The sequence below is a fragment of the Rhinolophus sinicus genome, linkage group LG02 (assembly GCF_036562045.2).
Source record: "Rhinolophus sinicus isolate RSC01 linkage group LG02, ASM3656204v1, whole genome shotgun sequence".
In the NCBI taxonomy this organism is placed as follows: Eukaryota; Metazoa; Chordata; class Mammalia; order Chiroptera; family Rhinolophidae; genus Rhinolophus; species Rhinolophus sinicus.
In genome coordinates, this window is record NC_133752.1 from 107,838,380 (window position 1) to 107,863,972 (window position 25,593).

Consider the following 25,593-nt stretch of genomic DNA (forward strand, 5'->3'; position numbering starts at 1 on the left):
AGAAAAGGAATTTCATGCTGTTTAGAAGAATTATATATTTTGTTTTAGAAATTTCTCAAACTATGATTCTATCATTGTTAATTTGAAAATCCACTGAAGTATGCCAGGCACATGTGTGAAAATAAGGCTCTTAACCTCTAACCTTGAGTAGTTTACAGTCATATGTAATGATGGAGAAATGAGGCATTAGTTGGTTTTGTTGTTGTGCGAACATCATAGACTGTACTTACACAAATCTAGAACGTGTAGCCTACTGCACACCTAGATTGTATGGTTTAGCCTGTTACTATACTGAGTACTGTAGGCAATTGGAGCAGAACGATAAGTATTTGTGTATCTAAACATAGAAAAGGTACAGTGCAAATACAGTGTAAAAGATTGTGTGTGTGTGTGTTCCAGTTGGAGAGATGGGGGAGGGCTATGGAGGAAGGCACCCTTGAGAGAGAGTAGTTATTAGGAGGAGGGAGGGAGGGAAGGAAGGAGAGAGAAAAGGAAGAGAAGGGGAGAGAAAGGGCGAGCAGAGATTTAAAAAGGCCAGAGAGATAAAGCTTGAGATGAAAAATAATAAATGGCACAGGGGGAGAGAAGAGGGGGAGGGGAGAGAGAAAAAGAGGCAGGGAGGGGGAGGGGGAGAGAAGGGCAGGAGTAGGACTGGGAGGAAAGAGGTAGAGTAACTAAGGGGAGGGAAGTGAGTTTGTGCATGTGTGCGTGTGTGCAGGAGCTGGTGTGGGCCGACTCCTCCCCAGACTCTTCCCACCCCCCAACTCTGGGCCCCAGGCAGTGGGTGGGCGCAGGGTAGGTAGACAGCGGGCTGAGCCTCCTGGTCTGTAGAAACCTGAGCTAGCAGTAAATTCAGCATCTTATATAGTCAGGTCCAGGCTTTTCTTTAAACATCGCAGACAGACTTTTTGTGAAATCCACTACAATCTTACAGGGCTTGATGGTTGACTGGACCGTCCTTAGGCGAGGCGGTGCCTGGCAGTGCTCTCTGGGTTGTTTCCACTTGCTGGCTGTTACTATAATGTTGCCGTGAGTATTTACGTATAAGCTGAGATATGTGTTTGCAGATGTGGTGGAGATACGTGTTTTCAGTTCTCTTGGGAATGTGCTAGGAGTGGGATATATGCCTAGGAGTGGAATTGCTGGGTCACATGGTAACCCTTATGGTTAACATTTTGAAATTGTTTACCAAAGTGGAGGTGCCACTTTACGTTCCCACCAGCCATGTACGAAGGTTCCAATTTCTGCACATCCTCGCTAACACTTGTTGACTTTTTTATTTTAGCCATCCCAGTGGGTGTGAGGTAGTATCCTGTGTTCTGATTTGTGTTTTCCTAATGATTAGTGATGTTGAGCATCTTTTCATGTGCTTGTTGGCCATTTGTATGGGTAAATGTCTGTTCAGACTCTGCCCATTTTTAATTTGTCTCTTACTAACTGAGTTTTAGGAATTCTTTATTCTAGATATGTGTTCCTTATCACATATATAATTTGCAAATATCTTTTCCCATTCTGGGGGTTATCTTTTCACTTTATTGATGTGTGCTTTGAAGCAAAAAAATTTTTAATCTTGATAAAGACCAGTTTATTTTTTCTTTTGTTCCCTCTGCTTTTGGTGTCCTAAGAAGCAGTTGCTTGATTCAAGCTCACAAAGATTTACTGTAATGTTTTCTTTTGAGTTTTGTAGTTTTAGCTCTTGCTTTTAGGTGTTTGAACTAGAGTGAGATAGGGGCCCAGCTTCATTCTTTAGCATATGGATGTCCCGATGTCCCAGCGCTGTTTGTTGAAAACACTGTCCCTTCCCCCATTGAATGGTCTTGACGCCCATTTGAAAATTACTTGACCATAAAGGTAAGGGTTTATGTCTGGATTCTCAGTTCGGTCCCACTGAGCTCAGCACCACACTGTGTCAATTGCTGTAGTTTTGTGGTAAGTTTGAAATCAGGAAGTGTGACTCTTCCAGCTTTGTTCTTTTTGAGACTCTTTTGGCTGTTCTGGGTCCTTTGCATTTCCATAGGAATTTGGGATGATTTCCAAGGGCAGGTGGAATTCTGCTAGGGGTTGCATTGAGGCTGTAGACCCAACTGGGCAGGGTTGCTCCATCAGAAGAGTAGCATGTCTCCCTGTCCCCTGTCCACACGCACTGGCTGTCTTATCTGTCAGAGCTAGTTTTGCCTTATGTCAGCAGGTCTCAAATGTTTTGGTCTCAGGACCTCTTTACACTTTTAAACATACAGGAGCCCAAAGAACTTTTGTTTATATGGCTTGTCTCTAAAAATTAAGGCTCAGAAATTTTAAAAATATATTTTTCTTTGGTAACAAACCCGTTACATGTTAGTATAAATAACATTGTTTATGAAAAGATGGTCATCTTTTCTAAAACAAAAAGTAATTTAATGGGGTGAGTGGCGTTTTATATTTTTGGAAATCCCCTTACGTCTGATTTAATTGAAGCTCAGCTGGATTCTTACTGCTTCTGCATTTGATCTGTTATTTTGGTTGAAGTAGGAGAAGGAAATTTGGTCTCACACAAATATGTAGTTGGAAAGTGAGTATTTTAAGAGTCTTTTCACATAACCTTGAATATTCTTTGATACTGCACCAAAACTCCACTGCACTTTTGTGAGGCATGAATGAGAGTGAAAAATGCAAATAACATCTTACCATTGTTATGAAAATCATTTTGACCTCTTGGACCCCAGAAAGGGACCCCACTGAGCCCAGACCACACTTTGCGTCCCCCCACCCCCAGAATAAGACTGTGTAGTGTAGTTTCACAAGAAAATGTGATGACTGAATGACAGTTCAGTGCTTTTTGTATTAATAAACATCTGGGAAGGGACTTGGATGCTTTTGTTGCTGGGTCAGTACCGGCTCCTGGCTCTTCTCTAGGAAACACACCGCAGGGCCCAAAGGGTTCCGGGGCTGCTTAGGAGACATGGGGTCAGCAAGCGGGATGAGTTTTAAGTATGTGTGATTATAAAAGTAGTAAGTTACTCAAAAAGTTGAGACTACAGGAATGAAACAAAGTAAAACACTATCCTTGCGTTTTTGTGCTTACACATTGTTAGTCATCTGGTGTATTTCCTTCTAGTTTCATTTGCTTTTAAATATTCACAAAGTTATGTGAAGTTTTAAAACATAATTATAATTTTGCTGTCTACAGTTTTGCATCCTGCTTTTTTTGCTTTATGTAATTTTGTGAATATTTTAAATAATTATAACATATTCCATCAGTTTCTTTTCTGTAGTTAGACGTTTTTCTTTTTTAATGTGCTAAAGCTGCCTTGAACATTGTTCATAAAATGGTTTTCATAGTTTTGATAGAAGTAAATATGTGAAGTTTTAGATGTGTATTGATACTATATCCTAGTTAGATTTTTCTTTTTACCTTTATTATGGAAAATTTTAATGGAAAATTTAAGTAGAGAGGCTAGTACAGCAATCCTTAATGTACCCATCATGTACTCTCAGCTGCCATCAACTTGCTGCCTTCTTGTATTTTTGTTTCTTCTCTTTCCTTACACTTACAAAAATTAGCATATTTTAAAGCAAATTCCAGATATATAATTTTATCTGTAGTCTTTAGATAAGACCTTAAAAAATAAACAGCCACAGTACCTTAATTGCACTCAACAAATTTAATACTTGTTCTATAATATCCTTTATTACCTAGACATCATTTAATTTTTCCTGTCAAAAGTATCATTTTAAGCTTAATTTATTTGAATTTTAATGCAGATACAGTTCTCACATTATATAAGGTTATTTTGATTAAAGCTTTTGCCTGTTGTAGAAATACAGCTCTCCCTCATTTTTCTGTGTCTCAAATTTGCTGTAGAAATGAGGTCGTCTGTCTTGTAGAATGCCCCATGTTTCGAATTGAGCTAATAGCTTTGTGTTGGTGTTATTTAACATGTATTGTCCCAGCATTTCCTTTAAATTGGGAGTCAGGTCTAAAGGTTTGATTAAATAAGGTTCTTTTTTGGGCAAGACTACTTTATAGATGGTACCCTGTCATCCCATCAGAAGAGTGCACTCCCTCGTTCCACGTTAAGTGGTAAGACTGAAAAGTATCTTCAGTCAACAGCCGTCTGACCCAGCCAGTGTGAGGTCCCACTGGATCTGCTCACCTAATTTTAGCAGAGCTCAGGGAGCAGCACCTTTGTTATTTCATTAGATGTTGTGATGTTTTGATTTTCTAATTCTGTCATTCACGTTCCACTTATTAATTGTGGTTCCTGTATAGAGAACAAGTTGCCTCGATCAGCTATTTGGTTATGCTGAAATAGTCATCCAGGAGAGGCAGGCTAATTACTATTTCTCTTTAGTAATCTTCAGAAAAATGATTGGTGTCAACAGCCTCCAGAAGTGACCACTGTGGTGGCGATGCTTTGACTGTCATGGACATTTACATGTTTGTGTCCATTCTTTCTGATCCTCACGTTGTCCTTCTTTTGCCAGCAGGAGCCACACCCCTTTCCTTTACTGTTGCTCCTGCGACATGACCGCAGGAGTCTTTGATAGCTACCTTGCTTTATTGCTAAGGTGTCCCATGTGTCCCAGGTGTTCAGGTCAAATTGAGCAACACTCTACACAAGAATTCAGCACTCTTGGAAAGTGTGGATGAAAGATGAGAGAAGAATGAGGAGCTGTCACAATTTGGAGGAGACTAAAGAGAGGTGACAACTAAATGCAGTGTGGGGGCCTAGATTGGATTCTGGAGTAGAAAGAGGACATTAGTCGAAAAACTGGTGAAAGCCAAAGAAGATCTATAATTTAAAAAGTTACATGTATCTTTAATAAAAAAACCAACAACAACAGATTATATGTTTTACTTAGCTTATTTGATTTTAAGTTTGTATCTTTTTATGCTGAAAAATCTGAGTACCTAACATTAATGTAATTCTTACTTTATCCTATTATAATGTGTATAACATATAAATTAAAATAGTTTCAAAATAATGCCATTATTTACCCCTGAAGAATACTCCTACTGAATACGTTTCAAGGTTTCTTGGTACATTTTTAGGCTCTTATATGCAAATGCTGTCTTAAAATCACTTAAAATAGTTCTCTGAATAGTCATGGCACCACCTTGACATACAGTTAAGTTTGAGATTGATTATATTTGTAAGGATTGCTTTGAGTGTTTAGAAAGACCTTAATAAATATCTAATTATGAAACACATTTCTGATATATGGAAAAGAATTATTTAGAATCAGAGCTAAGAGAACTCTACTCTCCCAAGGACTTAATAATAAGCTTGATCAAACTTTTTTCAGGGTGGCTTTGAAAGTGAGATGAGAAATGTGCTGCTAGTTCAGGGACCACTAGACAGGAGGAGAGCTGTTTATGTTCTCTCTGCTTTTTCTTGGGGAGAGAGATGAAATCAAATCAGGGAGCTGACTCCTTGTTCAACTTATGAAGGCTCTGTGGAGGCTGCCTCTGAACCTCCTGTTTCTAAACTACCAGGTCTTGGGTCAAGAAGTATTGTGGGCTTTGACAGCAGATTTCCCATGACATATTTCACCTTGCAACCTATAGACCTGCTTTTTGGCCATGCCAGGAAGCAGTAGTTTAAGTCTCAAAATGATTTTGGTCTCTTGAACAAGTAATGAAAAATTTATTGTTATGTATTGGAAGGATTGTCAGTACTTGCAGCATCATACTTTAAATCTTATTTTAGATTCAGACATCTGATAATATAGTCTAATTTTAATGCTTTGTGTCTGTTGTACTACTTAAAGGGGGTAACTATCAATAATCCTTTCTGTCGGCAAGCTTGCTGGGGGTAGGGCTTTTTTGAAAAGCTGTATGTCTGTCAGCTCAGTAGTTAAGAGGCACAGTGGTATGATGTGACGATGACTTGTTCATGGACAGGATGCACGTGTCAGATCAGGACCACTGAGACGCTGCCCTGGTTACTCACCTTTGCAGCCTTGTATGAAAGAGCATTCACATAGCACGGTGGACAGGACCGCTCCTCACCCCACACCTTCTCCCAGAGGACGGTTGTGGACCCTCGCACTTCTGCCTCACATACTATCTTGAGGAAAATTCCAGACGTTGTGTTATGTCCCCATGAATATTTTACCATGAAGCTCTACAAGGCAGCGTCTCTTTTCCTATTAAACATAGCCACAATATCATTATCACATCTAAGAAAATATAGTAACTCTTTAATATCATCAAATACCCGGTCAGTATCACTTCCCCGATTATTTTTTATGTTCATTTGTTTGGATCATATAAAGCCACATAAACCAAATAAAGCCATAGGTTGGCCAGTTTGTGTCTTGCCTCACTTCATGTGGAAGAAGCCAGGCTGCTTGTCCAGTAGTGGCCCACGTTGCAGAACCTGTGCGTTCCTGCGTTGGCCCTAAGTCTGTAGTAAGTTCACGTCCTGGCTTTGCTGCTGTTTTGCGACACCACTCCCTCTCTGGTGCTGCTGTTTCCATCAGGAGAGGCATCAAGTCTAAGTGTCTGAAAAAGTGCAGGTAGCATCTATAATAAAGGGCCCTTCTAGCTGATTTTTTTCCCTTTTGGCTATAATATCTTGTTTTCAACCAAAACATTTCTTTTCTTTGAGAATATTGAAATTAAATCTAGAAGTTAATATGGTAGAAGCACCTGCAGTACCACCTTCTGTGACTTGTCAGTCTTGAGTACCAACCTGTGTCTTATTTTCTAGATTTGATGGTTTTGTGAGAATTGATGTTGGTTTCTGTTACAACTTAACATATTTTTCATGTAACCTGCATTTTGGAAAACACCTATGTGAGACGGATTCAATTTGTTTCAATTATTAATGGTTCACCAGCAGCAGGTTTGCATTTCCAAACCTGTCTTACAGCATTGGAGGGATTTTGTGCCTTTGTTATTGATGATACACATGACAATTGATGAGATTGCCTTTGATCATCGATTATTTCATTAACAAGGGTTTTGAGAGTTTATCATAAGCAGGTTATTGAGAAGAAGGAACATCATCATAGCAACTAAAAACCTACATGGTTACCTAGTGAGACAAAAATAGCTAGCTTTTACATTTCTGTATCAGGCGCTTGGATACTGTGTTTCAGAAGAGCCTGAAAAGATACTGGGTTAAACGCAGGTTTTCATCTTGGTGTGAAGCAGTGTAGCTTGAATGGCATCTGGGTGTCCAGGAATTCTGCTTCTGACACTCCTAATGTGGAATCAGGAAAACAGTCACCCTCCCGACCCAGAGTAGCGTCGCCAGCCCTTTGGGAGAACGAATGAGATGTTTCCAGGAAGTTGAGCAAGTGCTTTGGAGCAGAGGCGCCTTTGCTGTAGCTGCCCTGCAGCGGCGGCTTGTTTTCCGTCTCTGTGGTTCAGGATTGTGCAGGGATTCCTTTTTAACCAATTAGGGTTTATTTCTCCTGAGACCTGTTGTCCTGGAACAAAATGAAACTAATGAGGCTGGTCAAAAACTATATGTATAAATTGGGATTCATCAAATTCCAAATTGGAGTTTCTATTAATTTTAATTTTCTATTTTTAAAATATGAGTTCTGGGCATGCGTGGTTTATGTGTGTTGGTTTCCAAGTCTTAAAGTGTTCTCAGGGTCACCAATTTATGACCGTGAAGAACCTTGTTAAACAAGGTATTTCTTCGTTGCGGAAGGTCTAAGTTATGGGCACATGTCTCTAAACTACTTCAACTCCAGAAGAATAAACACATGTCCTGGAAAACCTGAGGATTCTAAGACGTCTTAGGAATTTCATTTTAAGACCCTGCACTCCGAGTTACCAATTTACTGTCTTTTGTCATTTTACAGCACCCTACAGTTGACATTACACTTCTCCCCGTGGAGCCACAAAGTAAACAGCTCATGACTTCTGATCAGGACGCTAAGGTTGTGGCTGAACCGCAGGGCCAGAGAGTCCAGGAAGGGAAAGACAGCGCTCATCTGGTGAGTGTGTCCGGGCCGGTAGGCGGCGGGCCGGTAGGCGGCGGGCGGTTGGGCGGTGCGTCTCGCCTTCTGAGAACAGTCTCCATGGGACTAAATAAGGAAAGCAGAGCCGCACACTAGCACATCTCACAACCTAGATTCAGTTGTTACGTTCTGGATAAACTTATGTGTAGGGTTGAGTACTCGGTGATAAAGAAAACAAATGGCAGTTACTTAATAGCTCTAGATACTTAAAGCTTGGGATTTTAAATCACCAAGAAGATACAGTGATTTTTAAATACTCTTAAAACATTATAATCATTGCAGTGGTATGTATTTAAATAATTAGGGTTAATATAAACTTTTGACTGCTTTTGTTTATTCTAAGATTTTATCATGTTAATATTTAAAAGTTTCTCAGTGGCTTTCGGAAAAGTAGATTTTCTTAATTTTCAACATTGAAACTATTAATACAAGTAGTTTTACTTATGGTATTCAGTCAGAATTTCAAAATATTTTAAATTTCAAAGCTCCTACATAGCTCTGAATATCTTACTGAATTTCCTTTGTCATGTAAAAACATGCTTTTCTCAGTGGGTTTTGCTCAATTACTGTGGTTTGAAAATATGTTCCTTTACGTTGCAGTGATGGTGTGTTTGATGTTTTCAATTTTACAGATGAATGGTCCCATATCTCAAACCACTTCTGAGACAAGCTCCATCCCAGCTTTGAGTCAGGTAATTCAGTTCTGAGATAAATCACAGCAGAGGCTCACATATATCTCCTTACAACTAGTATTGTAGAACAATTAAAAAATGTTGGTGTTTCCCGGAAGGGGCGGGGCCTGCGGGGTCCAGTGGGTGCCAGTGTCAGTACGCATGTCCTCTGGTGTGTGTGTATGTGTGTATGTGGTTCTGCAGACAGCAGTGTGCCTTGTGTTACCTTTGCTGTCAGATAGGCATCACAGTGTTTTAATGGTTCACTTATAGTCTTGTGTGTGTAGGATTAGCTTTATGTGTTGATAGCCTGTGTTTTTTAGAGCACACAAATCATAGTAAGCAATAAGAAAATGGGCTTCACATTTTAGCCGTGATTAATGAAAGAAGGAAATGGAGATCTGTTGGTTTTAAATCTTGCTTTACACTATTTGCATCTGTGAATGTCGTGCACTTGGACCCACTCCAGATTTAGCTTGACAATCTTGTAAGTGATCTTGCAAATCCTACACAAAATTAAAAACTAAATATTTATTTATTTTATATTTATTTATTTTTAATTTTTTTTTGCGGGGGATATTGGGGAACAATGTGTTTCCCCAGGGACCATCAGCTCCAAGTCGTTGTCCTTCAATCTAGTTGTGGGGGGCGCAGTTTTCAATCTTCGTTGCAGGGGGCGCAGCCCACCATCCCATGCGGGAATCGAACTGGCAACCTTGTTTAGTACTCGCAGACTAACCAACTGAGCCACCCAGCCACCCCAAACTAAATCTTTTTTTAAAGTAAAAATGAAATTTTAAAAGTAATCTCACAAAATTTATAGTAGACCTGCTCTATCCACCCAAATTATGAGCAGTTCCTGTAGAATTAAAGGAGGGGATTGGATTATTGATCTTCTTTTAATGAGGAAGAACTTTAAAAAATGAAAGACCCCTCCAAACCACTGTATTTCATTGTTGTTGTTATTCTATTATGTTTGTAGGAATTTTTTTTGCCTATTATATTTTACATTGATTTTTAAAAATGAATTTTATAATATTTTAAGTAATTTACAATCCAAATATAAGACCTTCAGAAGTCTAGATTTTAGATTCTGTGCAAGGGGGTTTGGGGTTAGGGGGGTCAGAGGGGTTTGCTTGTTTTTTAAATTTCTTTGTGGGTGAGAATTGAGATAAGACCTATCTATAAAAGAAGGGAAACACTTGAGCCTGAATTCAATATTTCACTTCTATGGAGAGTTTGCCACTATTGATACCTACATGCGCTTTCTTTTTTATTTTTAAAAAGAGTCAACATCCTATGACAGAGTCTTATGCGGTGCGTGCTTTGTCCAGCCTTGCTCCTCAGTGCTCTAGTGTCCCCGACAGACCATACCTCTGACCAGGTTTTGTAAGTTGGGGAATGTAGTAGCATTTACCAGTTTTACAGGGTGTTACACACCTTAGGTTTTCATTGGATTGTTAAATACTTAAGCCGGAAGTTTCCTTAAGAGACCGTCTCGGCTCACAACATGTATGACCTTTAAAACTGTATTTATAACAAGTTTAAACAGCTTTGCAGAAAATAAAAGTCTTTAGTTAAAGAGTACACACTTTTGATGTACTTGTAATCAGTGTACATATCGACCTCGTTTTTTCCACATTGCATGATTTCGTCTACACTACCTTGGACTTGCTCTATGGTGTTTTCATATGTTGATAAGCCATTATATCTTTAGCCATTTGGTTTTTGGGGACATTTGAATTGTTTATTTTTTCCAGGAAGTTTTTCTAACTGGCATTAATTATGGCACACCTAAGTGTGTGGATGCCTTGATTGGTGTCATGGTCAGTAGTCTGCAGTTGGTATAATTGGCAGTTAGTGTGTTTAGCGGTCTGGTTTAGGAACCAATCTTCTTAAGGTTCAGTCTTTTCCCCAGAGTTGGGTGTAGAGTGAGTCAGAGGAGAATTGCCACAATGATGGCCAAATAAATGTGAGTAATTCAGGAGCAGGTTTGCATTGGTCCAGTGGTAATAGCAGTCATATTTATTACAGCTCCCTGCTCCTCCTCAAAATTTTGAGGAGTAACTATTTACAAGCCTAGCCAATCGGTGAGCAGCAAAAGTGATCCTTACTAGAGGAACTGAGACCCAGAGCGGCTTAAGTAATTTCCCCACGATTACTCAACTGGAAAATGGCAGAGCCAGCATTTGAACCCCGGCAAGCTGGCTTTGGAGTCCAAACTCAAGATGAGATACTTCCTCTTTGGCGTCTGTTATTTCATTTAAAAGGAGAAACAAAACCAAAAATAAAACCCAGCTCTTGTCAGCCATTTGGCAACTGTTTGCATTGTCTCTAGTTGAAATTAATATGGGATGAAGCTGGAGGATTTTAGGTGAGGAATAGCATGACTTGTATTTTAGGAAGATTATGTTGACCTTATAAAATTAAGAGAATGGATTATAGTGTGTCAAAAAAGGAAGAAAAGAAAGCAAATAAATTATCGAGTAATGGAGCTGAGGATTGCCGGTGGCTTAGACTAGGAACGAGTGGATTTCGCACTTATCTTGGAGGTGGGTTCAACCATACCAGTGTGTGGACTGGATGGTATAGATGTTGGGGTGAGGGAAAGAGAAATCAAGGATAGTTGAACACTTTGTGGATGCTGGTGGTTTCATTTATTTTGAGATAGAAAAAAATTGAAGAAGTAAGGAAAATCCACTGGGCAGAAATGAAAGCCGTGAGGTGGGTAGGTGGGGCCATTGGGGCCTCGGTGGCAGACAGAGCTGGAAATGTGAGTCTGAAATAAACAAATAGGTGTTTCATGTTCTAGAGACTATTAAAGCTACTATTGTATACATGGGTTAGGGGTATACAATTAAATAATGAGTTACCGTTTAGAATACAGTCAACTCTAGTAGTTTTTATCTTTCTGACCATCACATAGGTTTTTACGTCCTTCAAGGGCATTCTTGGCTGTAACTGTTTAGTAAAATGTACTTAAGAAATTATGTTCTATATCATTTTACTAAATGTTTCAAATGTGTCAGTTTTATCTTGGGAGTCTTAAGACCCATCAGGGCAGGAACTGTGTCGTGTAGCAGGGTGACTGCTCCCCACTGGTGAAGGGCTTCGGGAGCTTCTGAGGGACTCCTGGTGTGGGATTGGTGAGTGTAGATTTCCTTTCTTTCTCTTACTCTTTCCTTTTTCTTAATTAGAATTTTCAGACATCTATAGAAGTAGAGAGAATAAAAGGAACCCCTGTGTGCCCATCATGAACTTGAAGTTATCACTCTCATATTTTGTTACTTTATTTTGTCTTTTCCTTCCCTCTATACACACACTTCAAAACAAGTTATGATGTATTTACTTCTTTAAATAAAGCAAACCCTAGACGACCTGCCATTCACTTGAAACATTTCAATACAGATCTCTAAGGGACACCATTCCAATTTTGTGCCTAGCACCGTTATTCCTAAACACCCACAGATGTTATTTCTCAAAGGCAGAAAATTAGATACAATGATAAATACCTATACATTTTAAAGAACAGATTTTTATGATTGTTTTCCTTTGGGGACTATACAAGCTAACTTCTTTGGTTGCCACCATCCCATGAAATATAATTCAGAGAATGCTGAAACAATATAGAAAAAGCAGAATTCTGAAATTCCTTCTTTTGCCTGGAATAATCATTTCAATTATTTTGTTGTTGTTGAGTTTGAGAATAAGAAGAGTAAGAAAATTTTTGTTGCTGTTGTGAGTCTTTGGGTTCTGTGTGCTATTTGAGTTTTAGTGTGTAGAGTAGGATGGTGTTAGGCAAGGGCTGTTGTAATTAGGATTTTGGATTTGAGTGGCAGGGACATGTGACATCTGTGCAAGGGGCTATTTTTGGTGTCTGGGTGTCGGCTTCTTGTCAGAAACCAGAGAGTTAGTGTGAGGTACACTTGTGGAGTTCAGAAAGCGACAGGCATTGTTACGTGAGTGTTTGAACTTTTGTTGAACATGGGTTGTTGCTTCAGCAAAGAATTAAGTGGTGACAATGACACTGAAAAAACTGTCCTGTTACAAAAATCTGTGGAGGAGAAAGAACCGGAGCACAAGATAAGTAAAACTTTGTCTGCGTTATTCGGTACCCTGCAGGGTGAGGGACTTCATAGTGTCAAACTGGGGGCCAGTAGGCCAGCTGCTGGAGCTGTCGTGTGGAGTAGGGTGTCTGTGGGGTCCGGGCACACGCAGGCTTGCAGACCAAGGCTGCCGTGTAACTGCACTGCCTCTTCAGTGAGTGAGTCCCCAGCTAGGTGTGACAATTTGGGTGAGCTTGACAGGAATTCAGACACTGCTGTCATTGAGCAGCCTGGTGGCAGTGTCTGCACTCCTCCATGTGTGAGCGCTGACAGGACACGGGCTTTCTCTGAAGGGGACAAGTGTCTTTCATATGCCCTGGGGCCTTCTGACCAGGGCGTGCAGGAAGGAGCCCTGGGAAATAACCCTGTGTACCATCACCCTGTGACTTGTAAAAGCTCTGTAGTAGAGGGCGAGTTAGTGGTAAATGTTCACATCAGTCGTGGTCATGAGAATAATGTTCTTAGTACGTCTGGTAGAGAGCCAAAGGGCGAGGATCACAAACGACAGTGGAATTCGATAGTGAGCGAGTTTTACAGTATTTGTGTTGTAGATCCTGGTGGCCCGGACGTACAAGATGAGCCGTGTGCTCCTGTGTGTGGAGCAGCTGCAGCCGAAGAGAGTCTCTCAGCTGTCACATCTGAGAGGACTCGCAGAGAGGCCTGGCCTCCAGACAACGCTGCCCAAGGGCCTCAGGAAGAGCTGTCCCCATGCAGCCAGCCGGGTCTGAGTGAAGTGAAGGAAGTCTCTAATGAGAAAACTAAGCCTACTTCTGAACTTTTGACTGACAGTGACCCACCCTGGAAAGTAAACACTGGTGACAGGCAGGCTGAGTCTTTCAGGACCAACACTTACACCAGGTTCCCTAAAGATTACCCAGAAAGGAGTATATTACATAATGTTGGCAGAATACCTGAATCAAATACTAACATAGACACTGACTCATTAGAATGCGTGTGTGCCCTCCCAAGAGGAGAGAGTCACAGCTCAGCACCAGTAAGTCCCATGGGTGACCCACGTGTTCATGGAACTAACGACACTGCCAGTGTTGAACCAAATGGTGACTTGGGGGCTGTAGACACTAGTGTAGATCAGAGCTTAAACTCTGAAAACGCCCTAGACAGGAATGTCGTAAAGCCTTTGAGAGATAGCGATTGCTCCAATTTAAATGTTAGCAGATCAGACAGGCGTCTCCCTTCCCTGAGTCGAGGTGGAATGAATTTAAGCTCGGAAAGGTGTAGCACGGCAGTGCGCTTTGGAAGTTCGTGTCTTCCTGTCGCCGCCAGTTTCCAACAAGCAGCCCCTCACAGATGCGATGACCCCAGACCTGAGCACCTGGGGCCAACGGCGATGGCAGGACAGCATGACGGTGACCGCAGCCTGGGAACTGGGAGCAAAGGAGAAATGTGTCTGCAACCTGAAAAACGTTTGTCTTATCAAGATGAAGCCGAAATGAGTGTTTCTGAAGATGAGAGTCATGGTAGGAAGGCTTTGGAAAGGAGATGGTTGAGTCAGGTAGGTCTGTGTGCAGATACTGGAGCCCGCAAGTCCCCGGCCCAGGCCTGTGACTTAATTTGTGCAATGCAGGAAGCACACGTGGAGGACATGTTGCAGAGGACACCCCGCCGGGGCCCCATAGGCTCACAGGAAGTGGCCCCGAACAGCCACACACATGTTCAGAGTAACCTTATGTCCTCTGCATTTATTCGCACCTGCACTGAAAAAGAAGAGAGTGAAGCAGGCCGGACTCTTAAAACAGAAGGTGAACTGTGTGGGAAGAGTTCAGGGGGTGACCCTCACAGATTAGAAAATGCCGAGGAAGAGTCACTACAGGCTAATCACAGAGAGGCAAGTGAAAATGACACAGAGAGTGTCACATCAGACTCCAAAACAGTCTTTGAATGGGAAAGAAATACGCCAACATGCGAGGCATTGTGCGGTCAGGATCCACTGGCTTGTGTTAGGGCTAGTGTAACAAAACATGCTGCTTTGGAAACAGATCAAGTAGATGAAAACGATGCCGGCTGCGGAGTGAATGACTGCAGAAAGGAGGTGCTCCCCTTCGTAGCACCTGTGAGTTGGGACATATTGGCAGGTGCAGGGGAGACATGCACTCTTTGTGGTGATGGCAGTGGCCCTGGAGGCCTTGCGGGACCAGAGCAGGTGTGTGCACGCTCAGGGAAGCTCTCTGAGGCCGTAGGTCCTGGGCTGGCTGCGGGGTGCATGGAGGAAGAGGGGCTTCCCGGGGGAGAAGACAGCAGTGAGTCCAGTGGCAGCGACTGCGGGAGTCCATGTGGGACAAGCAGACGAGCACACTGCTTCAAACAAACAAATGCCACAGCTGCAGCTAAAGAACCCACGTTAAACCATGGTGAAGTGGGTTTTGTGGGAAGTTCAAGGATGAATGGTGGAGAAATGGAGCGAGGTGACACTCTTGCTGGGTATTCCTGCTTGGATCGTGCCCGAGTGGACAGACACACAACTCATCCTCAGGATGTGCTGCACGCATTTCCCGTCATCCCGGGTGATGACAAGGAAACAGCAGTACCAAGTAGCGAGGACCAGGTTTTATTGCTCTCAGAAGACAGTGTAAATAGATGTGAAAACCCTTCAGAGGGCTCCCTGCTGGGCTTCCCAGAAGAATTGAACTCCCAGTGTGTGAGTGAACTTTCCTGCTACCTGGTTGGAGGGTTGGCCAGTCACATGTTGTCTGAACGACTGGCAGATGGTTGTGGATATCCGGTGTGCTGTGTGTGGGCGAACGCAGTTGGGAAAGATGCACTGGGAGACGGACCCACACTTGGTGGGGACCTGCACACTCAGCCACAGGACCTCGCAATGGCTTCCTTTTGGATGGGAAGGCCCCCTCCTCAGCTACCAGTGGCCGAAGGCGAAGTTATTTGGGGATGGCAAAATGAAGGTGCACAGTTAGTAAGTATGTTTTTATTATGGTGCTGTGACATACTAATCTTTCATCCTGATTGCTTTTCACAAAATTAACGAAGATTCATTCCAAACAATGGGCAGTTTTTTGAATCTCTGTATAAACCTATGAGTTACTGTAGTGTCGATTTAACTATTTCCAAATTGCAGACTCTGAATTCAGTTCACTGTTTCGTGTACTTCAGCCAGAGTTTGTGTGTCAGCTCCTGCCATCACTAAAGCCTGTGCTGCTGGTGTTCAAATGTGGCCTCGCGCAGTCGTCTCTGTCTGTGCACATGCTTGTGCAGGCTGCCCTGCCCAGCCCGTCCTTCCCCCCACCAGCCCCTTGCCGGGACGGAACAACCATTTGACCCATTGGATGTGTAAAGTCGTTTCTAAAAGGTTCTACTTGCAGACTATACATGCCTTAAGCAGTGCTTCCCGTGCTTTGCACGGTGACTGTCCGAGGCATTGACATCTTGCCGCATCTCCCTTGTCTGAGAAGCACCTGTGGAGCCCTTCAGACCATGGTGCTCAGGCCCGCAGGCCTGCTCTTTGGATGGACCTTCGTAGGTGATGCCTCAGTGGGCAGCTGGCTTGGGTACCTTTTCTGTAACAAATGCAGACATTCAACAAATGGGAAGGTAGTCTGCTCTTAAAGGATGAATGGTGGAGAAATGGAGCTAGGTGACACGTGTGTGATTGAAAGGGCATACTGCTAATACTAAATCTCATTTATTCAAACAGTAGTTTACTGTTAGTGATTTTTATTGCATTAGGCAAGAAAAATGATTGGTAATAAATAGTAAGGAGATAGATGTAGCTTAAATGTTAATTAATGCTTATTATATGAAATAAACAAGTAGAAATTAAGTCCTGTAGTTCAGGAAATTATCCATTAACCTCTCCTCTTTCCAAATTTCCATGCCCACATTTGGGAATTTTACCAGAGTTAACATTCGTTGATCGGTTTTGTTCCTTAAATAGTTGTGGAGGCAAACACCATGAAATTAGGCCTTTAAATCCCACGCGCATAATCATTTCCATATGCAGGCATGATTAACAGTTGTCTGCTGATGTCAGTGCTTGGGAGTTCGCATAGAGCGCAGTGGGTACTGATGCTGCCCCGAGGACCCCTCCTGGTGACATACCTGTGTTCTCTTCTGAGTTAGCCTTTCCTTACGAGCTGCGCACAAACACTGTTCTTGTTTGACATACCTCATGTAAGGTTCGTGCGTTTCTTTTCAAAACTCCAGATTTCCAAATGCTTGGACAGACATCTGTTTTCAGTAATCTTAAATAGCAGATGTAACTTCTGTTTTACAAATCAAGAACCAGAGGTACACAGACTTCATGACTAAAGCCAGTGAATTGCTCTGAATTAAACTTACTAAGTGGCAAATCCAGGAATAGTTCTTGCTAACTTGAAATGAAAAATGCGAATTTCTTTCCCCCGTTATCTCACCTGTTTTCTCCACCTGCCTTGCTCTTTCCTCTGGTATTAATTACTCTAGGTCCTACGCAGTAACTTTTCAGTGAGACCATTCTGTCTAATGTTGAGAAATCACAAATTAATGAATCGTTAGGTTTTTTTGTTCTTGTTTTAATGGAGCATTGTGTTTGGGGGAGGTGTAGAAGAGTTTCTTTAGAGCATCAGCATTTGGGGATGCTGTCTGTCAACGAGTAACATTGACATTTATATAAAATCGCTTCAGAGCGTGGCTATGAAGGTCAGCTTACTTCTGGTTCTAGTAACTATTGCTTAGCCGTGAGTTTTCGGTGGGAATATGACTTAGGTGGCCCGCCGGTGAAACTGGAGTTGTTGATAATTGGTTGGAGTTCGTATGACTATAAGAGAATAACCACATTTTAAAGAAATAAGTTTAACGCAAGTTATTTCTCATGTGAATTATAAGAAGTTAACGAACTTTTGATAAATGTTTTAGTTTTCTGCTGATGTTACAGCACTGTTTTCTCATTACTATCATTTTCTCGGGCACGTTACTTAACCCGTCTCTGCCTTGGTTTTCTTCATTGTGACATGGGGGCTGTGATGACCACTGCCTGACGGAGTTTTCATGATTCAATACAGGTAAATCCGCAGCATCTCCTGGCACCTAGCAGGCTCTCCAGTGTCCGCTGTCATGTCACTAGCCCCTAATGATAAATCTCCCTGCTTTCATCCTTTGTCACATCTCAGAGTATCTCTTGAATAGTGGTTAACTGATTAAAATTGTGGAGTCTCTAACACTTGATCTGGACTTGGGTGTCTACTATTTAAGAAGTAGTAAATTACGTAAGGATGGCTTCTACTCAGTTGTGGCATAAAACCTTGCACAAGTTGTCAAATAGTGGAAAATACAATTTTCTGTCTTACTCTTTTATTAAACATTCATTCTGAGCGAGTATTTCCCAAGCACCTGTGTCCTGAGTTCAGAAGTGCTGGCAGGAATTAATGATGCAGTGGTGAACAGAATGGTGGGCTCGTGGGGACACGAGGCACGTCTGGCAGTCAGGCGTCGTGGGACACGAGCCCGTGTGGGCCTGCGGCTCTCAGTGTCTTTTACAGCAGTTTACCTCTCAGGGGGAAGTGTGACCTACAAAGTGTATATAGGTGAGGGAGTACAGTCAGCTGCAAAAGGTGCTAAAGGGGACAAGACCAGTGTCAGTGGTGTTAGGAATTAAGGGGGGGCAGTTCCCTGGGTGGAATAGCACTAACCTGGGAAAGCTTGATGTGTGTTGTTGTGTGGTAGAAAGAGACCAGGTCTAATTAGAAACAGTGGTTTACACAAGTGTTAGAAAAGGAAAGAGAATAGAGTCATCAAAAACCAAAAACAAAAAATAAAAAGGCGGAAGGAAAGGTGTAAATGCCGAGGAAGGTAGAGGAAGGTAGCAGGGTGTCTGTTAGATGGGGAGCACCTTCTGCTCACGAGGGCAGGGCTGGGTCTGCCTTTCCATCTGAAGGCTGAGCTTGGTACCTGGCCCTTAGCATTTGGGACACCTTTGTTGGGACATGGGTGGGTGAGAGAGACAAACACTCTGCAGAGGCCGAGGCCACAGATGAACTGGAAGTGTAGGCGTCCTGTAAAAAGAGATTTAAGAATCGGTGCTTCTTGAGTGTAATGTTCTTGAAGGAGAACGGGAACCCTATTCTTTGCCTTTCACTGTTACCTAAAAAGAGTTGGAGAATTCCAGATAGGTACTCACGGAGACATCTGGTTTTGTGGGCATGATGTTTATTATTCTTGCCTCCTAGGTATGAACAAAATACATGCTGTAGTTTTAACCACATCAGCCTCTACTCTCAATTTCAAAAATAGTTGTTCACCACAAGCTTTAATCCCCCAGCCACAGTGAATTTTCTGTCTGTCTAAGATTGTCGATCCCCATGTTGTCTCCTTGGTGGCTTATCTGGACCCTGTGCACATGAGGGGACAGTGTTGGGCAGTACCCATGCCACTCTGGCGCTGTGCAGTGAGGCTGCTCCCAGCCCAGAGTTCCTGCCTGGCACTGCCCAAGGACTCCGGGGACCAGGACCCTCCTCCCTCCCTTTGGAAGCTCTGAGCCCTGCACAGTGGGGTCCAGGCTTGTGGTACCTGGGAAAAGGCAAGTAATTTGGCCGGGTTTGCTGAATGATTGTCGTGACAGAAGTGGACTTAGTTTCGGGAGCAACTGCTCTTGGGTCATCAGCTTTTCTTTTGATTCTGGAACCGCTCAAGGTTTCTGAGCAGAAGAAAAATGGGGTGGTGGTTGTGGGTTTAGTAAGGTACATGGGAAAAGACCTCACCGATGCCCAGAGGACGTAAAGCACTGTGGATACCTGGGAGACTGTTCTGGCCAAAGGAGCAGGAAGAGCAGAAGTGCCTGCTGCGTCTGGACAGCAGGAGGCTGGGAATCCTGGAAATGAGCAGGTCAGGTCACAGAGGCGCCCATCAGGCACCCCTCTGATAGACCTGTCAGAGGACCTGCTCCTGGAGGAAATTTCCTTTTCTGTGTCCTTTGCTTCCATGAGTGTTTGAACTTTGTTTTTAGGTTTTATCCGTCTTGTTCAATTTACATTTGCAAGTCTGTGAACTGTATTGGGTAGTCAAGGGCAGAGATGCTGACTGGCCCAGCAGTCTTTTTTATCAGTTACACGTCTAGTCTAGAGAGCCTTGTACTTTGTGGGAACGGACTGTCATGGTGAATTGAGTTCTGAAGGCATCAGCTTTTATTATTGTTGCACCCGATTTCATCTCCGAGTACATGTAGATGGGCTCAGCCTTTCTAGCATAGATTGTCTTACATAGATGCATATTAACTCGGAATTAATAAGTAAAACTTCATTGGGTTGGAATTTGGATACAAATGCATATATCACATTTTCTTAGGTACCAGCAGCCAAGGTTTCGGAGCTAAACCCCAATGCAAAAGTGTGGGGGACACCTGTGTTACATTTGGAGGCAGGTAGTGCAGCGGACAGCGGTGTGCGCACCGCCTGGGAGGACGCGCCCGGCCATCGGCCTGACTGCAGCCAGGGAGGTGAGTGTGAGCCGGTGGCACTGGGGTGGCTTTGTGCTCAGGCTTTGTCTTAGTTTATTTTAATCCATCTGTAAGAAACTGTCGACTCAGATTTGTGTCCTGCTTTGTGACAGTATTTAAGAGCCAGGAGATCTTTTCACCATCAAGTTAAAAAATGGAAGTAACTGCAATATAAGCTTTTATTTTATGTTAAGAGAAAGTTATTCTAACCCTGCCTTTTGAGGTAAAATTTCCTAATTACAGAATTGGATGCCAATGGCGATGGCGACAGAAGTCATGAGGTTGCAGCGCTGCCAGAGGTACAGGAGTCGGACCAGACAGCCATGAGCACCGTGGCTCTGGACCACTCGGAGTACGAGTGTCCGCCTGAAAGCAGCGATGCAGGTAACGCTACTTTATGAGCTCATTTTCGTATAGTGTCAGGGCTCTCTTCTGCTGCTTTTTAGAATTCAGCTCACTAAATGTCTCCCTAAACAATGTGCCTGTCATTGCTTCCTTTGATTTTACTCTAAACTCACTCCTGTGTGGACAGAGATGAGGCCTTCTGGTCAGGCAGGCATCGTGGACCGTGTGAGACGGGCGCCCACCCCACGAGGCGAACCTGACTGGACTAGGAGGCAGAGTGAGGGTACAGACGAGGGCCGCTAATGTGGAATTGAGGGTCAAGCCCAACAGAAATTGGTTCTTTTGACAGGGGTATTTAAAGCTGCTTTCAGAGGAAGATGAGAACAAGAAGAGAGCAGGGTTCTTTGGGGTGCCCGATGTGGGCGGATGTAGACTTGCCTGTGCTGTGGGTCCTGGGGGCACTGAGCTCACGTCTGAGTTTGTTTCTGCCAAAATCCGAAAGAGCAGTCCGTTTAACGCCCAGACCTGAGGCAGGCTGCACTGCCATTACTGACTGTCAGGTGGGGCGCTTGACTGAAGGAATGGGTCCCCTAAGTTGGCTCGTAGGCACAGGACAGAGTAGATGCAGGTGGAGTGAGTTCAGCCGTTCAGGTGATTCTTCCTAGAGATACGCCTGACTTAGGAGAACGCACCCCCTCCCCTTCTGTGGTTGCGTTCTGTTACGTATGAGAGATACACAGTGAGCACCTAGGAAGTGCTGGGCATCCCGCCTGTGTTTCTCCCCTGAAGGTGACCTCCGCGAAGCCCTGGTCTGCTCTGCTGCTGGTTCGGCTAGTGCTTGTCAGTGTCACTCTGCCACTCCTGGTGTCACCCAGACCATCCCTTTATGACTTCCTATCTAGGTGCTCAGCATATGCCTCCAACTTGTTCCCATATAATTCTCTGCCTCCTATGTGCCTTTTCCTGAGCAGATCGTTAAGTGTAGCTGAATGTCACTGTATCGCAGTGTGGAATGATGTCATTTTAATTCCGTGGTCACAGGCTTCCAGAGGGCTCTCAGCATGGCCCATGGTGGTCTAGGGAAGTCTCACTTCTGGGCAGCTGTGTCAGGACTTCTGTTTTCTCTCCTCTTTTTCCCTACTTTTGGGTATAGAGCTTAGTGAAGTGTAGTTGATATACAGCAAGCATCACTTATTTAAAGTGTATCTATAATAAGTTTTTGTGCAAGTTTTATTTTCCCTTGCATAAAGGCCAGGATTCCGTTTGCTGACTTTTCCATTCCTCATTGATTTCTCTACTGTATTTGATATGGTGTACATGTATCAAATTTGATATGGTGTACACATTTGGTATGATGATGTGTACACACCTGTAAAACCATCACCACAATCAAGATGAGTGCTTCTTTTAATTGGGTTACTGATTCTGAGGTCCACGCACGATGTGATATTCACAGCTTGCTCCTTTTTGTTGCTGATTAGTATTCCTTCCGTACCATGATACACCAGCTTGTTTTTCCATTCATCTACCGGTGAATGTTGGATTGTTTCCAGTTTGGGGCTATTACAAAGAAAGCTACCTTGAACATTTATGAGACTTTGTGTGGACATATGTTTCCATTTCTCTTGGATAAATACGTGGGACTGGGACAGATGGATCATCTGGGAGGCGTGCGTATCCTGCTGAGACATGGCAAAGCCGTGTCCCATGGTGACCCATGGTGCTCCCACCAGCAGTGGCTCAAAGCTGGAGTTGCTGCACGTCCTCACCTACATCAGTGAGGCTGGTCTTTTCATCTTAGCCGTTCCAAAAGGTAGCCCTGAGACCTTACTGTGTTTCTCATTTGTATCTAATGACAGTAGTGGAAGCTCCCTTCCATATGCATATGTCTTTGCTGAAGGTTCTGTCCAAGTGTTTCGCCCATTCTCTTGTTGGGGTTTGATTATTGCGTTTTGAGAGTTCTTTATATGTTTTGGACACAAGTCCTTATCAGATATGTGATTTGCAAATACATTCTTCTGGCCTGTGGCTTGTCTTTTTGTTCTCCTAACAGTATCTTGAAAAGCGCAAGTTAAATTTTTTTATATAGTCAGTTTATCAGTTTTCTCTCTTATGGATCTTCCTTTGGTGTTGTTACCTAAGAAATCTTTGCTTAATGCCCAGTCACAAAGGTTTTTTCCTAGAAGTTGTATAGTTTTAAGTTTTACATTTTTTAGGCCAATGACAATTTCAAGTTAGTTTTTATATATAGTGTGAGGTATGGAGCAAAATTTTTTCTTCCCCACAAGTGGCTGGTCTAGCACTGTTTGCAGGGAAGGCTCTTTTCTCCACTGCACTGCCTGTGTGCCGTCGTCAGAGCCATGTGTCCACAGGTGTGGCTTTACCTCTGGACTGCCTCTTCTGCCTTTGATCTGTTTTGATGGTAGTGCTGCCCTGTTTGATTCCAGGTACATCATTCTTTAAAACAGGTAGTGTTAGCCTTCTAATTTTGTTTTTTTTTTACAGAGTTATTTCGGCTTTTCTAGTTCCTTTCCATTTTCATACAAATTAGAATGAGCTGGTCATTGTCAGCAAATTGCTGAGATTTTTATTGGGATTACATTGAGTCAACAGAGAAAATTTACATCTTAGTGCTGTGCTCAGGAGCAAGATGTATGTTTCCATTTGTTTAGGTCTTTAATTTCTCGTGGTTGTGCTTTTTAATTTTCCACGTACTGGTCTTTCACATCTTTTGTCCAGTTTATCCTTAAATATTTCATGGTTTTTGGTGCTATTGTAAATGATTTTTAAACATTTAATTTGCAATTGTTTGTCACCAGTAGGTAGAAATAATAATTAAATTTTATAAATTGACATCAGATGCTGAAAACTTGCTAAACTCTCTTTATTAGTTTTAGGAACTTTTTGTAGATTCCATTGGATTTTCTGCATAGACGTGAATTTATCTGTGAATAAATTCAGTTTTATTCCCTATCCAGCCTGATGTCTTTTCTTTTTTTTTTTTTTTAAACAACCTTTTTTTTTTTTCTTTTTTAAAGATTTTGTTGGGGAAGGGGAACAGGACTTTATTGGGGAACAGTGTGTACTTCCAGGACTTTTTTCCACGTCAAGTTGTTGTCCTTTCAATCGTAGTTGTGGAGGGTGCCGTTCAGCCTCAAGTTGTTGTCCTTTCAGTCTTAGTTGTGGAGGGTGCAGCTCAGCTCCAGGTCCAGTTGCCATTGCTAGTTGCAGGGGGCACAGCCCACCATGCCTTGCGGGAGTTGAACCGGCAACCTTGTGGTTGAGAGATCGTGCTCCAACCAACTGAGCCATCCAGGAGCTCAGTGGCAGCTCAGCTCAAGGTGCCGTGTTCAATTTTAGTTGCAGGGGGCACAGCCCACCATCCCTTATGGGAGTCGAGGAGTCGAACCTGCAACCTTGTGGTTGAGAGCCCACTGGCCCATATGGGAATTGAACCGGCAGCCTTCGGCATTAGGAGCGCGGAACTCCAACCGCCTGAGCCCCCGGGCCAGCCCCTTTTGTTTCTTTATCTTACCTGATTGTACTGGATTGATTCTCTGTCGTAAAGGTGAGTGGGAGTGGTGAGTGTGGACAGCTGACTGATCGTAGGGGGCAGCTGATTGATCGTAGGGGGAACGTTCAGTGTCCCCATTGAGTGCAATAACGTTAGTAAGTTTCACATGTAAGACCTATATCAGCTTAATAAGCTTCTTTATCAGCTACTCTTATGATTTCCTGAAAGTTTTTACGAGGAATGGTTCTTGGAATTTGTCTTGCGTTTCCTCCATCTGTGGCGATGGGCATTTCTTTTTTAGTGTGTTAAGATCAATTATATTGATTGATTTTCCAAGTGTTTAACTAAGCTTACATTTCTGGGATAAGCCTCACTGGGTCATGATGCAATACACTTTTGATATATTGTTGGATTAGATTGGTTAAAATTTTGCTTAGAGGTTTTGCATCCCTGTTCATGAGGAATATTTGTAGTTTTCTTTTTTCAGTTTTTATTGGGGAATATTGGGGAACAGTGTGTTTCTCCAGGGCCCATCAGCTCCAAGTTGACCTTCAGTCTAGTTGTGGAGGGCGCAGCTCAGCTCCAAGTCAGTCACCGTTTTTAATCTAGTTGCAGGGGGTGCAGCCCACCATCCCATGTGGGAATCGAACCGGAAACCCTGTTGTTCAGAGCTCACGCTCTAACCAACTGAGCCATCCGGCCGCCCCTATAGTTTTCTTTTTGATGTAGTCCCTCCTGTTCAATTTTTTGGGTGAGTTTATTATTTCTTTCTTAAGAAGTGAAGCCAGGTGGGCCTAGAGTTTTGTTTGTGGGAAAGTTTTCAGCCACAATTTGTCATTTTATATATCTATTTCTTCTTGAGGGAGCTTTGGTTACATATGTCTTCTAGACATTTGGTCCAGTTCATCTAAATTGTCAAAGTGATGGTATAGAGTTGCTCATAATATTCGATTTATTCTTTTAATCTGTAGAATATGTCACATAATTCATTTCTGTTAGTGGTAATTCATGTCTTTCCTTTTCCCCTAATCAATCAGTGTAGAGGTTTGTCAATTTTATTGACCTCAAAGAACTAGTATTTGGTTTCATTCATTTTCTTCAATTGTTTTATTCCTTCCTGTTTCACTGGTTTTTCTTCTAATCTTTACAATATACTTCCTTCTTGTTATTTTGTGAGCTCATTGGTAGGAAGCATTTCTTGTTTTCTAATACGTATAGCCATTTAGTTCTATAAATTTCCTCCTAAGTAATACTTCAGCACAATCTCATAAATTGCGATTTTTTGTTCTTTTTAAATTCATTTCAAAATTATTTCTAATTTCCTTCTTAGCTTTTTTTTTTTTTTGGTAAATCCATGGGTAGTTTAGAAAGAAGTATGTTACTTACTTTCCAAACATGGGGATTTTCCAAGGAATTTTCTTTTATTGTTTTCTAATTTAATCTCATTGTGGTCAAAGGACATACATACTTTGTACGACTTGAATCCCTTTGAATTTAAGACATACTGTGGCCAAAAGTATAGGCCATCTTAGTAAATATCCCCTTTGCACTTAA

General features: G+C 42.5%; 1 protein-coding gene across 8 annotated transcripts in view; it reads left to right on the plus strand.

Moving 5' to 3' along the window:
- Positions 1-25,593, plus strand: part of LARP4B (La ribonucleoprotein 4B) — a 74,404-nt gene that overhangs the window by 15,203 nt on the left and 33,608 nt on the right. For 5 of the 8 annotated variants that reach the window (XM_074325062.1, XM_019718064.2, XM_074325063.1 and 2 more), the window contains exons 2-5: positions 7,804-7,938; positions 8,595-8,654; positions 20,030-20,180; positions 20,424-20,564. In XM_074325062.1, coding sequence (XP_074181163.1) covers positions 7,858-7,938; positions 8,595-8,654; positions 20,030-20,180; positions 20,424-20,564 — 433 coding nt within the window. In that variant the 5' untranslated portion in view covers positions 7,804-7,857. Of the gene's footprint in view, positions 1-7,803; positions 7,939-8,594; positions 8,655-13,296; positions 15,669-20,029; positions 20,181-20,423; positions 20,565-25,593 lie in introns of those variants that run through there. The other 3 variants (XM_019718061.2, XM_074325060.1, XM_074325059.1) reach the window with 3 other exon arrangements.